General features: G+C 40.3%; 2 protein-coding genes across 2 annotated transcripts; one reads left to right on the forward strand and one right to left on the reverse strand.

Annotated features, from left to right (window-relative positions):
* Window positions 1–755: 755 nt before the first annotated feature.
* ATC70_001654 (uncharacterized protein) lies at window positions 756–5,873 on the forward strand (the record flags this gene model as incomplete). The annotated part of the gene is made up of 1 exon (XM_064821048.1): window positions 756–5,873. One exon carries the CDS (start codon window positions 756–758, stop codon window positions 5,871–5,873), a length of 5,118 nt encoding a protein of 1,705 aa, XP_064684968.1.
* Window positions 5,874–11,307: 5,434 nt separating this feature from the next.
* On the reverse strand, window positions 11,308–14,867 carry ATC70_001655 (uncharacterized protein; the record flags this gene model as incomplete). Its single annotated transcript, XM_064821049.1, has 9 exons — window positions 11,308–12,662; window positions 12,711–12,748; window positions 12,815–12,911; window positions 12,968–13,786; window positions 13,844–14,274; window positions 14,331–14,514; window positions 14,568–14,593; window positions 14,648–14,684; window positions 14,735–14,867. 9 exons carry the CDS (start codon window positions 14,865–14,867, stop codon window positions 11,308–11,310), a joined length of 3,120 nt encoding a protein of 1,039 aa, XP_064684969.1.
* Window positions 14,868–15,231: the final 364 nt, after the last annotated feature.

A 15,231-nucleotide genomic window follows, 5' to 3' on the forward strand; every position in this document is an offset into this window, starting at 1 on the left:
GAATCTTATAGTACTAGCGTATCTGAAGTCCATATCTTCTTATAGTATAAATCGATATTGTACATCTAATCCAGTGTACATACAATTTATATCTAAATCTGGTAACTGGATGAACTGTCGGAATGCAGATCATAGTGGATGTATTCCACAAGCTCAAAAATAAAGCGCAACAGGGCAAAACTCATTGACTTGCTGCTCTAGCATCAATATTTTAAAACTGGTTAATTTTCAAAATTTTCTATTTCTCAGGAAACGATCCCCTCCAATCTGAAATCCCATTACTTCATTGTTTTTATTACAATATTTGGTTGTAGGAGCATACTACTTTCAAAGCTCTAGCATCAATATTTCATGTTGTGCCAGAAGGGCTACAACTGTCTATAAAGATTAAGGTATTCTTGATGGGTAGATATGTCTGTGTTGTGCAACAACATGGACAAGCTATGATAAGTGAAGTGCATCTCAGCTATCTAAATACTGAGGTTCACCAGATGTGATAAGCGTTGTACAAGATAAATTGCTACTTTGGCATTCAGAACTTAGTATAAATAGAATAACTCTTGTCTTCATCAATAAATCTTTAGTTTTTGTGTCTGATCTTATTCAAATAAGTCTTTTCTTGTTTTTATAATATTGAACATTTTTTATAAGCTACAAATAATAATCCTTTTATTCTTTGTGCTTAACATTTTTTAAGATCGTGTAAATCAGAATCTTCCAGATTTTAACCTACCTATCTAATTTAAACCAAAAATATGACTATGAATGATTCTACTGTGTCTCCTGCAGAACAGAACAAGAGTTCAGATGTTCAAGCTGTTGGAAGCGAGCTTTCATACGGAGGAGCTGTAGAGCGACTTCGTCAGGAGGTTCATGGGTTGATCGCTGAAGTTGCGAACAGTGGGGACAAGTCGGACGAAGAGGTCGACGCTTTGAAGGCTACCCTGTCAAAGAAGTGCTCTAACTTGGAGGCTATAGAGAAAGCTCTCTCTATGGTCACACCTAACCAGAGTCCTTCCCAAGTAACAGTGGTTAGTCAAGGTGCGGCTAATAGTTCAACTGTACCTGGTGATCTTCCTTTGTTCCAATGGTTTGGACGTGTCAAAGATGAAAAAAAGGAAGTTTTTGCCAACATTGAGGAGTGTTGTCGCCGGTTTTCCGATAAGTTGAGCAGTTGCACGCTTGATCTTGACGAACACTGGTATCGTTTGCTTCCTCCTTGTCTTCCCGGCGATCTTCGCAATTGGCTTGATGAGTTTGTGAAAGCATCTGGCTCCACTGTGTCTTGGGCTACCTTGAAGGGAGCTATCATCGGTCGTTTTGGTACACCAAAAGAACAGCTCAGATTCGAAAGAATTAGGGAGTTTCTTCGTTGTACTAAAGGAAACGAAGAATCCGTTGATGGTTTTGTAGAGCGGTTTAAGACGTTGAGAAATAGAGCTGACATCAGTGATAAGGGTGTCGTTGCGATGGTGTTTTTTGACGCTTTCCCCAAGGTTACCGCTAGGTTGCTAATGGTTGCTATGAGTCAGGCACCAGAATCGTCATTTTATGACATTGATTATGTGTCCTCTCTCGTGCGCAAGATGGATATGATGGCTATTGAGACGGGTCAAGAATCTTTGGGCTCTGTTTTTGATGGAAGAAAACGCGCTGCTGACATACCTGTTTCGAACGAAGCAAAGAAGTCTCGGTACGCACCTTCTTCTAGTGGAAACGCTTTTCAAAGTAGCTCTTCGTCGAGATCCAATGGTCCCTCGTCCAACTCTCCACGTTCTAGTGCTAATCGTTTTGGCAAAACATTTGCTGAACATGTTGCTGAAGGGACTTGCTCCAAATGTAACGGTCCTCGACCAAAGGGGCAGATGCATCACTGCAACACTGCTATTCGTACTGGTGGTGGTAACACCCATCAGGGCAATGGTGGTAAAAAAGTTTTGCGTGCCATGACTAAGAAACGTGGTGGCAAACATTCGATGGATGCTGCAATCCAAGCTGCTTTTCTCTCTGCTCGTGTTGATCGTGCGTTAGCTGAGAAAGGTACTTCTTCCCCTGCTGTCTCCTCTGCTGAACAATCGGTGGATGATGTTGTCCTTGCTCCTTCTTCTGGTGGTAGTGACAATGTTGATGTTGACCAAGATGCTGTGATGAGTGAAGCTCATGGTATCTTTGAGGATACTGACCTGGTGAATCGTGCCCAGTCTATTCTTCTTGAAAAAGAGATGAGTAGCATGTCTGTGGACGACGATACGCTACAAAATATATTTGCTCAGCAATGTAAGTTTGATGCTAGATTTAGTGCTCCACCTACTATGACCACCAATGCTATTTGTGTTCCTATTGTGGTTCAAAATGTCATTTGCTTTGGCTTAGTGGATACGGGTGCTACGTTTTCGTGCGTCACTGACAAGTTCTTTCAATTCTTAGGAGGAACCTCTCTTGCTGGATTTGAGGCTAATGATGATGATGAGAGCTTTGTTCAAATGGCTCATGAAGTAACGACTGTGCCTAGAATAGGTGCGGTACGTTTGCACATTAGCTACAATAAATCAAATAAAAACCATTTGTTTGAAGTATTTCCATTCTATTCTGAGGAAAACGTACCTGTATTGCTTGGTATGGATATTTTGTCCAAGCTTGGCATTGGTCTTACGGGCTTGGTGAGTCAACATGGCTTTCAATCAGGTCCTCGTGTACCAGATCCTATTGATGATGGTATTACTCCAAACGCACATCCTTTTGGTAGTGAGGAAGAGAGACAACCGTTTCTACTTGCACTAAAGGGGTTATTAGAAGAGAATTCGCGCATTGATATGAAGAATACTCAGTGTAATCTGCCGGATTCGATTATTAAGCTTGATACTAAACCAGGTGCTGTCGCTTGGCGAGCTCAATATCCTTTGCCTGAAGCTTATCGTGATGCTGTTGCCAAACAAATTCAGATATGGCTTGATGAGGGTGTTGTTGAAAGATCTGCTAGTCATACACGTTTCAATCATCCATTGTTGGTTGTAAAGAAAAAGGACGCTGATGGTAATTACACAATGTCTAAGCCTAGAGTGGTGTGTGACGTTCGTAAGTTGAATGCTATCTTGGAAGTGGATGACAAACAACAGTTACCTTTGATCTCTCATATCCATCAGAGCATTGGTACAAAAATGATTCATACTTGTCTCGATATCCATGCTTGCTTTACTAGCTTTGGTTTGGATCCAGAGCAAGCTCATAAAGTGTCATTTACTTGTCCCTTCACGAATATCCAATACACCCATAAAAAGGCTGCTTATGGAATTCGCCATGTCGGATCGGTGGTTGTACGCACATTGCAAACACTGCTCTCTGATTTGAATACAAGCTCTGGTTCTACTTCGTTTCCTACTGATGGTGATCACTCGGTTTCCTGCTATGTAGATGACATCTTATGCAGTAGTAATGGGAGCCTACAAGATCACTATGCGTTGGTTGCTGAGGTAATTCGTCGTTTAACCGATGCTAATTTGGTGCTCAATCCTGAGAAAGTCGTCTTCGCTCAGCGTAGTATTTATCTCTTGGGATGGAGTGTTATTAATGGTAAATTACTGCCTGACGGTAGAAAACTTACCAACATTGCAGATTGGCCGGCTATTACCACTGGTCGTCAATTGGCATCTTTCTTGGGTTTAATGTCGTACTTTCGTGCTGCCATTCCATGTTATTCTCGTTTGACTCGAGATCTTGATAGCTTGAAACAGTACAAAGATCTAACAGATGTTTGGAATGAGTCTCATACAAAAGCGATTGCCGACTTGAAGGATGCACTTACGATGGCACTTGTGCTGTCACCTCCTGATTTTTCGATTCGATTTCACTTGGCTACTGATGCTAGTTTAACTGCTCTTGGCGCGGTTTTATATCAAGTGGTCAACGATGAAATTCGATATGTAGGTCTCGTATCTCGTAAATTGTCTGTTTCTGAGCGTAACTACAGTACTACGAAAAGGGAATTGCTAGGGATTTGCTATGCCTTGGTTAAGTTTCATCGTTTTCTGTATATGCGAGAGTTTACCTTACATACGGACCATAAGAGTCTGATCTACTTGAATACACAGGAAGTCCCCAATGCACTCATGCTTGGATGGTGGGAGACCATTTTTTCTTATACTTTCGATATTGTGCATTTGCCCGGTGTCCATAACGTAATTCCTGATGCTTTATCTCGACTTTACGAAGATTCGGATGCTGATGCTTCAGCACGACATCTTCTGGGGGGCAGGTACTATGCTGATGGTGGTGAAAGTGTAAAAAGAAAGAAAAAGGGTTCCAAAAACAAACTCAAGGTTGTCACACCTTCGCCTCCAATGAAACGTACTTTGGTCAAGACAACTAAGGCGTTACGATCTAATTCTTTTAGCAACCATGCATGCACTGCGGTAAACGCTACTCTTATCAAAGATGGCACCACCACAGCTGTCTCGCAAAAGCAAAAGGAATTCATATTGCGTACGCTTAGGTTTGCTGACTATATCACTCCTCCTGCTAATGAAAGAGACAATATGATCATTGCTCAGCATCTGGTTGGACATTTTGGGATCAAACATGTTGAAACTGCAATTCATCATGAAGGGTTTCACTGGGTGAACATTCGGAAAGACATAGAAAGAATATTAGCTGATTGTGACGAGTGTAACAGGTACAATATCGCTAGAGAGGGATATCATCCTTTCCGTAGTGTCAATGCAGCCCAACCTTTGGATCATTGGTGCATGGATCTCGGTGATATGGGTGTTACTAGCTCTTTCGGCAGCAACTTTCTATTTGTCCTTACTGATTACTTTACGAGATTTACTGTGATAAGATGCATTCCAGACAAGAAGGCTACGACAATTGCCAGGGAAATGCTTCAAGTTTTCTCACTTTTTGGATGGCCAATCAAGTTGACTTCAGACAGAGGCCTGGAATGGATAAATGAGGTGGTCCGTGCTATGATGGACATCAGTGGGATAGACCATCGCCTGTCATTAGGGTACAATCCATTGGGTAACTCGGTTTCTGAGTCATTTATCAAAATATGTAAGTTAACGACTATCAAGTTGTTAAAAGGTAAGAGGGATCAATGGGAGCACTTCATTCCGTGGGTGAATTACTGCATCAATGTCAAGTATGCTCGGCTACATAAATCTCGTCCGTATACACTTTTGTTTAATCGTCAACCAAATGGTCTGGCTGATTACTCAAAGGTGGACTATTCCAAACGTTTGGAGAAAGCTGATAACAGACTCATTGACAAACGATACCGTTTTGTACAAGATGTTCTTATCCCGGCTATTTCTAAGCGTATTGTGGATACACAAAATGCTGATCATGCTAACTTTGCGAAGAAACATAAGGTCATTGCCGAACCCTATCCTATTGGTAGTAAAGTTATGATTAAAAATGTTCATCGTCAAAATAAGTTAGATGAACGGTATGAAGGACCTTATTTGATTCATAGTATAACCGATAAAGGTTCCTATGTGCTGGCTGACAAGACGGGTGCACTCCTTAGTCGAGATGTGCCTACCCATCATATCAAGTACCAAGTCGCTGCGAATCCTCAGCCAATCACAATTGATGAGTTCTCTGCAGAGCATTACGAAATTCAAGCTGTGATTGATCATAGAGGATCTCCTGGTAACTATGAGTATAAGGTAAAATGGAAAGGGTTCGATGATCCTAGTGAAGATACTTGGGAGCCTGTGAAAAACTTTGATTCGGCCAAACACATTGAGTTGTATTGGGCTCGAAGAGAAGGTGCAAAGGCTGCTGGTAAACGTAGGTTAGCTCCTCAAACAGTTAACTGGCGAACTACTACTACTCGCGAAATTGGTCAGAGCGGTAGATCAAACAGGTCTTAAATGGCTACTAGCATGATGGGATCAAGTCTTTTCCTTACATTTTTGTCCTATGAAAGGTTTTTACACAAGGTTTTTACTGACTGATCTCGGATGCAGTGTCATTTGGTAATTATTTATTGGAAAGTGCTTTATGTGCTATATTGTCATGATGTTTTGTAATCTGGGATTACGAAATGTCCACAAGAAGTACCTGAATCTGGGGGGGCAATGTTGTGCCAGAAGGGCTACAACTGTCTATAAAGATTAAGGTATTCTTGATGGGTAGATATGTCTGTGTTGTGCAACAACATGGACAAGCTATGATAAGTGAAGTGCATCTCAGCTATCTAAATACTGAGGTTCACCAGATGTGATAAGCGTTGTACAAGATAAATTGCTACTTTGGCATTCAGAACTTAGTATAAATAGAATAACTCTTGTCTTCATCAATAAATCTTTAGTTTTTGTGTCTGATCTTATTCAAATAAGTCTTTTCTTGTTTTTATAATATTGAACATTTTTTATAAGCTACAAATAATAATCCTTTTATTCTTTGTGCTTAACATTTCAACAAGAAGACTTGATTTTGGATGGCCCCAATCTCCCAGTTGGCAGCCGTTTTATTAGGGCGCTTTTCAACATAGGCAGTAGTACTTATTTAAACCTTCCGTATAGTAAATTTTAAAGATATTTGTTACATAGAACTGCATCATGGGGCTAGATCAAATAATTGTGCTTTATCATCTTAGTTTTGAATAAAGAAGGATTTAAATTGTATCACTTGGAAACTATTTTATTACATAAATAAATAACAAATCGATAGGGGATCAGCTAGTTAGAGTCCTTCGGTCTCTGACCTCTGAGCCAATCATATTGCGTAAAAACTCCGCTGACCTAAAAAAAATTTGCGAGGGTTTCCCCCTGTTTTGATGTGAGGCAAAATTTTAAGCTCCGCTATATATAGCAATATAGCCGCTGCTATCATCAAATTTCCCCCAGGTGCTAGAGCATGCCTTACTTACACCACCTAGCTTTAGATTCAGGAGTTGAGACTCTCAATCATCACTAAAGTAAGTAGCGATAACCAGGTGGAGGCGGCCTATCCATCTCCTAGTCTCGGATAAAGTCTTGCTGAGCTTCAGGGATAGGCACATCCACACAACGTAAAAAAGGTATGCTTCAAAAGAAACATAATAATAAAAGAAAGAAGAAAAGAACATATTACTATAGGAGTAGAGTAGTATGCAGGCAAAAAAAAAAGGATACCCACTTTGTCGTGGGTCAAAGAAAAGCATATCACAAATACAACATCAAAGATGTTCAAAACAACTCGTTGTTCTTGCAATAAAAATGCATACATGAGCAACGTGCATGGTAGTAATAGTCAGATGTAAAGCAACATGGCACAAATACGCACAACTGCAAAAGCAACAGTGGTATTATAAGTTTGCAATACAACGTAATAACTATTGTTGTTTCATGTAAAGCTACAGAGGAAACACTACCAACAAAAGAAAAAAAAAGAAGAAAAAAGCGCAACAAGGCAAACATGATGAATGCATTACCACGAGAAAGGAAGTAATAATATAAACGTTCAAAGAAGTTTTATATCATTGCGACCAGAAGAAAAAAGATACTCACCACTTACTACAGCCACAAATACACCAGAAGAGTATAGGCAATCACCGGAGACAGACCAGAGAACGAGCATGCACCAAATACAGTAGACCAGGAAAGACCAGATTAGCAGCAGCAGCAGCAGCAGCAGCAACACCAACACCATAGAAAAACTAAAGAACGAACGCCATCAGAAGAGAGAAGACAAAGACCAAAGAAGTTACTTACCACTTATCACCACCACAGATAGACCAGATATTACGCAATAACCGGATATGGACCAAAGAACGAGCATGCACCAAATACAGTAGACCAAGAAAGACCAGATTAGCAGCAGCAGTAATACCGGCACCATAGAAAAACCGAAGAATAAACGGCATTAGAAGAGAGAAGACAAAGACCAAAGAACGAGCGACACCAGCAGAGACCATACAAAGACCAAAGAAGTTACTACTTATCACAGCCACGGATAGACCAGAGAATAGGCAATCACCAGAGAGAAACCAAAGGACAAGCATACAAAAGAGACAGCAAATCACAAAACAACAAACTGGCAGCAAGACCACCAGCAATAACAACACCAGCAGCAACACCAGCAGCACGCACGTGAAACAGACAAAAAAAATCGAAACCTAATAAACAAATTCGATTAGTGCTTGTTCTAAGTTTTTCTGTGCTCGTTGCCGAATGGTACCTGCTATATTTCACTTCAAAGAAGCAGTATCAAGTCTTTCTAATAGTACTAGACAGTGTTAACATAAGCTAGAGTGTTATTATTATTCAAACAGTTTCCAAAACCACCATGGTTTGATACTAAACGCGTTTGGCAAAAAAGGGAAAAAAAACGGGGGTATGGAAAAATGAGAGGGCGCCCTATTCGACGTCACTACCAGTGGATTAAGCCTCAGTCTTCTGCAGTGGCAGCCGTAATTGCTGAATTTTAATTTGAATTTGTGTAGTGGATATTTTCGTATTCAAATTTGACCTGATCTGACATCCTTTACACATTTTTGCCAAATTTGACTATGAAAACTGTCGTTATCACATCCAGCTTTCTAATACATCCTTAGAGAACTAAAGAAGCCGCATTGAATGATGCTAATTATATGCAGCGTTTAGACTGAAAATAACGAGCAATTCGCAAAAATATGAAAACAGGTTTTCTGTCAGTATGTCAAGATTTCGCATATACAAGTCTCATAGAAACTGTTTTCAATGTTTTATTTCATCTTTACGATCAATTTGATCTAATATGCATCAAAGAAAAAGTCTTCATTTTTGGGGTGAAAAACGCGATCGTTTGATTTTCAAGAATTTCCCCGTGCTAATACTCATGGAAAAACGATGATTTTCATGAATTTGCAACGACACAAAAAACTTTGAGATAAAGCATCAGTAAGTAAGGCGTATCAAAGTAGAGCCATTCGGTGCTATTCCAAGCGCACAGAACGCTTTGTGTCATGAGTTATTCCTGCTTCAAAATGGCTAAGCTTTGACAGAATTTGGCCTAAAAACAAGGCGTTGTGGAATACATCCACTATGATCTGCATTTCGACAGTTCATCCAATTACCAGATTTAGATATAAACTATATGTACACTGGATTAGATGTACGATACCGATTTATACTATAAAAAGAAGAAGCTCTTTGCTTTTGTTTTAGATACAGCTGACAACTGATTATTATCATCAACTTATTACTACGAATTCATCATGAGAATTGATTATTATTATCGACTGTATTTTTACAAATTCATCATTATTTGAATAAGGTCAGACATAAAAAACAAAAGATTTATAGATGACGACAAGAGTTATCCTATCTACTATACTAAATTCTGGATGTCAAAGCAGCAATTTATCTTGTACAACGTTTTTATCACATTGGGTGAACACCAGCATCTAGATAGCTGAGATGCACTTCAATTATTATAGCTTGTCCATGTTGTTGCACAACACAGACATATCTACCCATCAAGAATACCTTACTCTTTATAGACAGTTGTAGCCCTTCTGGCACAACAGAAAATTCATGATTTTGCACGATACCCTTTTTTGGACATACCTCGACGAATACTCATCGTATTCGCATAAGACAAAAACAATTCGATAACTCTACGTTCAATCCATCATAATGTAAGAGCTTGAAGTACCAAACGTGCGCTCCTGTTATGATTTTCTTCAAAATCTTGTATGTTATGAACTTTATATTTAGTAAGGAAAGCTGTCCAGCGAATCATGATAGTAGCATCATGAGAGCCACATAACTTGGCTCAAGATGAAGTTTTGTCTTGAACGATATCAATCTTTAAAATGTATCTACAATCTGTATCTTAATAGGCTTACTTTCTAACTTGTTCTGAAAGTTTCCAAGAAAAATGATTACTGAATCTGCACCACTTCACTTATAGCATTACTCAGTGTGTAGACCCAAGAAACACCTATCATTCAAGATCTCAGGTAAAGCTGTAGTATTGTTAGCTCTCCTGAATGTACGGTGCGCAATAGGTCAGCCCCAGCCCCAGCCGACATTGTCCAACAGCAATCAAGCAAAGCTAATTTTTGCTATAGTGAAGCATATGAAGTTCTTGTTGTATCATTCATTCCATGCAGTAAGCTTGTGAACTAGAGTTGAGCACGACATAGACGCCTCTTTGCTGTGATTAACAAAAAAATGCGTTTTTGCCATTGTAACCTACAATTTTGGGAGTCGAAACTCTTATCTTTGCTAGGAAGCTTTGCAGATACTCAAACGACATCTCATTTTGTAAAATAAACACAGGAAAGCAATATTAAATTCATAGAAAAAAAAAGCTTAGTTGAGGCGGCAGTTGTACAGATAATAGTGTTCAAACAATAATGATCTTTTCACATTCTTGTTGGTTGGTTTTACATTTTGCTCGCTTGGTTACTTTACAATCAATCTAAAAATTCCTTTATAAAAATGTTTAACAACCCTTCAAAGCGGGCATATAATGGTCCTGATATTAGGTCTCTAGCATCAACGTAAGGCGTGAAAAAACCGTTCCCCTTCTTGGTAAAATGCGCAATATAGCTTAAAGCCTTTGCTAAACCACGGTGAAATGAGATATCACCAAGCGGTTTTGAATGCAACTTTTGCCAGCAGCTCTTATATCGATCTATTACGTGTAAGTACTTGTACTCAACAGGTTTTCTTGGAGAAAGATAGCAATTATTCTACTTAAAGAAGCTGAAACTCGCCTTTCCATCGTTGAGAGATTCTATACTCTATACCCCGTACTAACAGTAACTTGCAGGTCCTATTAAGTTTGTACGGAGTGATAATCCGCATTGAATGGATCTACAGCCTGTATTTAGATGAATATATTTTGAAGGTATTTTGAAGGTTTTCAAAGTAGAATACATCCTAAACTTGCACTAATACTATGCTTGTTGTGGTAAGTTAGATCTAGCTTGCTGTAAGAGGTATGATTATCAAATGTATGTTTCCTATGTTGAGCTGTCCAGAGTCATGTTATATATCCTTCTCAAGCAGTCGAATTGCAACAGTATACATGTTAATTACATAGTCAACGATGGGATCAGATAATTATCAAAAAGAGCGTACTGTATGAAATTCAGAGGTTGTGCATGTATTGGCAATCACTGTCATTATCTCCAAAAGCTTACGAGTTTGCATATTTGATGTTGATTTTACGAGGTCTACATACGATGACAATAATTTCATAAGTCTTGACTTCAGACGGTTTATACAAAGGTGTTTCCTTTAGCCAGCCGGCTGATAAATTGACTATATTTTTATGGATAGATGCAATGCACTATGATTAAAGATGCGTGAATAAATGAAAGAAAACATATCAAAAGCGATTATTGTTGCTCATTTCATGTGGATGATTTTTGATTCTTCCACTCCCAGAGGTATACGCGTTGATTGGATTTTGAATGTAGTGTTGGTAATTGTCAACGAGGGGATTGTGTTGTGGCTGAGGCTCGTAAGGCTGCTGTTGAGAACGGTATATGTTAGCCATTTCAATCACATTTGTGTTGTTTAGATTGTGGGGATCATGAGATCGATACGCTCTTCCAGCTACAAAATATTCCATATCCTCTGTCATTTGTCGATGTGGCGCAAGTGGGGGAGTTGGATACTGCTCTGCTGGAGCATGATGATAAGAGGATAGGATATCATGATCATCATATTCAGTACTCCCTGAATTGGTGTCCATGTAAGATGCTGATGTGACCAAAGGTCTTCTAGGAGAGTACATGTCGTTCTTAGCTGATGCGCTTGAGCCGTTGTTGTAATGTAAGGATGCGCTGATTCGATTACTGAGTCTTTTTAGTGGATTCATAGCGATGGTATTGTTGTTGATATTGTTGTGAGAAGAGAAACTGTTGCTGTAATAGCTGGTTTTTGGTGGATCCACAATATTCTGTTCCTCCTCATCCTCGTTGAACTTGTACATTCCCTTGATGCCTTCTGTTGAATCATCCAGCTCCAAGTCCTTTTCGCCAATACTTTGAAACTGTAATTCTCCACCAGGCCCTCCTGCGTCGTTTTGTAGATGAATAACGGATACATGGCGAACACTCTTTTGTCGTGTCATGCGACTGATGAAAGGCTTTTTACTTGCATTGCTTGCACTGCTGCCGTACAGTTTGGGCAGCAAATGTCGCACACGTTCATGAACCATAGGCACTGGAAGCTCTGCAAAGAAGGCTGGATCACCAAATCGAAATCCAATGGAGTTCTTTGCTTTTCTGGCATTACTGTCTCCGTGCTTGTAATCTTGATCGTATCTTGCTGTTACTGTAGGTTCCATCTTTGGGGTATAATAGTAGACTCTATTGTCAAAACGTCGACTACAAATGATTTTGAACAGAACGGTAATCAGCGGCAAAGGTGCTACAGCAAGCGAGGGTATACGGGCACTTTTGAGGTTGAGAACACCAACCATAATGACTTGAAACAACACTGTAGATACCAATAATCGATTGAACAGCAAGCGCCAAATCTGACCGCCTGTTTCTACAGCAGTGACAAATACATACATTAACAAGTATTTGAAAACCATGGTTGCCAGAAGGAAATAGAGCATAGTGAATGGTAATACGAGAGGTGCAATTACAGAGTAAACGAGGCCTACTGTAAAAAAGAAGAGCAGTACATTGTAAAAGAGTGGATAGTCAAATGCCGTAGGTCGAGTGAATTCTATAGACAAATTAGAAGCAATTCATCCGCTTTTCACACTGACCTCACCTTGCAATTGGCGTGGACTAGGCCTGGTAAACAACTTTCTGTAGGATTGGAAAACAAGGGGGTCAGCACAGTTTGTACATGTCATGAAATGGCTTCGTACATACCTCAAGGTCACAGTCAACAGAACAACTATCTGCGCTAGATCCACAATGACACCCAGGCCTTTTAATGACACATAATTAACCCAATAAGTTGAGACATCTATCACACATGGTAAGTTTCCCTGCATATGGCACCATTGCTCAGTAGCACCTCACCACTCAGATTTTTGGCTACTTGTGTCAGATTGCCACTCATAGTGGAAAAGAACTGCTGTGCCGTTAGTGTAGTCCCATTTTCGACGGCCTTTTGAATCTCTGCATACACGGCAATCAATGTAGAAGATACAGTGAAAACCAGCAAATTATTGATGATAAAGAAGATAAACAACTTTGCCAATACCTGCCGGTCCAAACTTGTTCCAGTCATATATCCTTGTTGCTGAGACATGAACCTCAAAATCTTGGGCAAAATGAAAAAGAAGATGGCCATGACAATTGGCGTAAACCACGAACTAAGTAGCGAGACAAATGTCTTGTGCTCCTTCATGAATTGAGTGGATCCAGGAAACAGCCTCAAAAAGTCCTTGACGTTGGAAGACGCCGACAAGAAACTGGATGGAATGAACCAAAAGAACACAAATCCATAGAATATAAACGTGACAATCAGTCGCTTTGTTCGCTTGACGTGCTCGTTGAGTGACAGGTTGGACCAAATGATGTCTTTGGGCTGTGGTGCTAGTTCAATCGAGGGTGTGGCTCCTTCAATACGTTTTGGCAGTGATTTTAGCGGCGATGAAGATGAAGCTAGAAACTTTGCATTGGCATGTGCCCAGGACACTTTGTCGTATGATATCCAGCCATAATTCGTCTTTTTACTCGTCGATATGCGGGAGCGTGCTTCTGTGATCTTTTCCTGTAGCTCTTGCACCTTCTCCGAGTAGTAATTAATAGCATCCACCTTGACTCCTCCACAGCATCCAAAGTAGCCTCCAATGCGCTCAAGAGGCCTCTTTTTGCCTTCGATCACTTGGCCATCTGTAAGTCATGGTGTTAGTTGAGAGATGGCACTCCTCTACATGTCTACATCCATACCTTTCAAATGATTTGACAAGATAATTTCCAGCTTCCTCACTGCCTCTTCATGCTCTTCCACATATTTTGCAAGCTCTGTGTTCTGTGTACCTATGCACACTTGTTGGGCAGGGTATTTGAGTCCAAGCGAATGGACCCAGTTGCCGAGTGCTTCATCAGAGCGCATAGACGGCGGCACATTAAACACCATCAGTGATCTCGCATGCATTGATTTCTGATATTCATCGCTTTCAAAGTACTGTTGTCTAAATTGCACATAGCTGGCGTAAAACTTCCATAGAAAAATGTAGATGATCAGCGAATAGAGCCATGTTCCAGCAGCATGGCACCAATACCAGTTGAGATCACCGTTGGAACCGTGAAATTTGCCGTCGTAATAGTTGATGGTGGATATTGACAGAAACTCTACGCCTGGAGAGGGAGGCCATTCCCTGTTGGGTGCCGTGTTAGTCTTTCCCTTTTTCGATCTGGTGAATTCTATTTATACCCAGTGTATGAGGTGGCCACAATGTTGATTGGAATGATGACACAGACACCGATAAATGTCATAAAGTAGAGCATCCTTCGAATCATTCGTATGAATTGGATAAACAGCGTCGCATCAAAGCCAATCTTTTCTATTAGTACACTATCTGGCGTGTGCATGACAGGCCCAAACCAAGCAAAGAAGCCTATTGTGGTGTTAGATGTCAAGTCGATTCATGTGGACAGACTGGGTCTCTACCATGTCCTAGTTCGGGTGGCTGCTTTCTACAATACGGATTGTCAGTCAGTACATTACTGGCAGCTTGTTACATCACCTACGTTTTAGTAGCGTATTTGTATTTTGGTGCGTATACCACTAAAGATAGGGTTAGACGCGATTGCTGCTACTGTGTGTATGCATCTTACGAGAGTTGTTTGGTCGTAATATATTGAACACTAGCAAGACGCCGACAGCGATGCCAACATTGATTCCGAGCTGTGTTGCCATGCCAGTCAGCGAGAGTTGCGCATTCTCGGCATTGTCTGCTTTACTGCTCATGTGGATGTGTAGAAAATGTTTAGCAAAAAGAGATGCGTATATGTAATTAAGGAGAGGGAAGGACAAAGAAACCAAGCTTATTTATATGTGTGTTACATGTCCTGTATTTGCTTGATTTGCCTCTCCTCGTGGCATGCACAAAGCTAAATTACACGCTACAAACACCAGCCTTGCACATTGTCCCAGGGAGCAATACCCCTCTTTCTGCATAGGCTTGCCTCAACGAGAGAGGACGTTGAATGTGCAATTGCGCTCACACTGGCTTTGGTGTGGCAGCCCTCTCCCTGCAATCAAATCAGCTGCTTCAATAGGAAGGCAGAAATGCTAAAATACTCTGTTGCACAACATTCATTTACATACAATA

This window comes from Mucor velutinosus (assembly GCF_035048745.1).
Source record: "Mucor velutinosus strain NIH1002 chromosome Unknown tig00000041, whole genome shotgun sequence".
Taxonomy (NCBI): domain Eukaryota; kingdom Fungi; phylum Mucoromycota; class Mucoromycetes; order Mucorales; family Mucoraceae; genus Mucor; species Mucor velutinosus.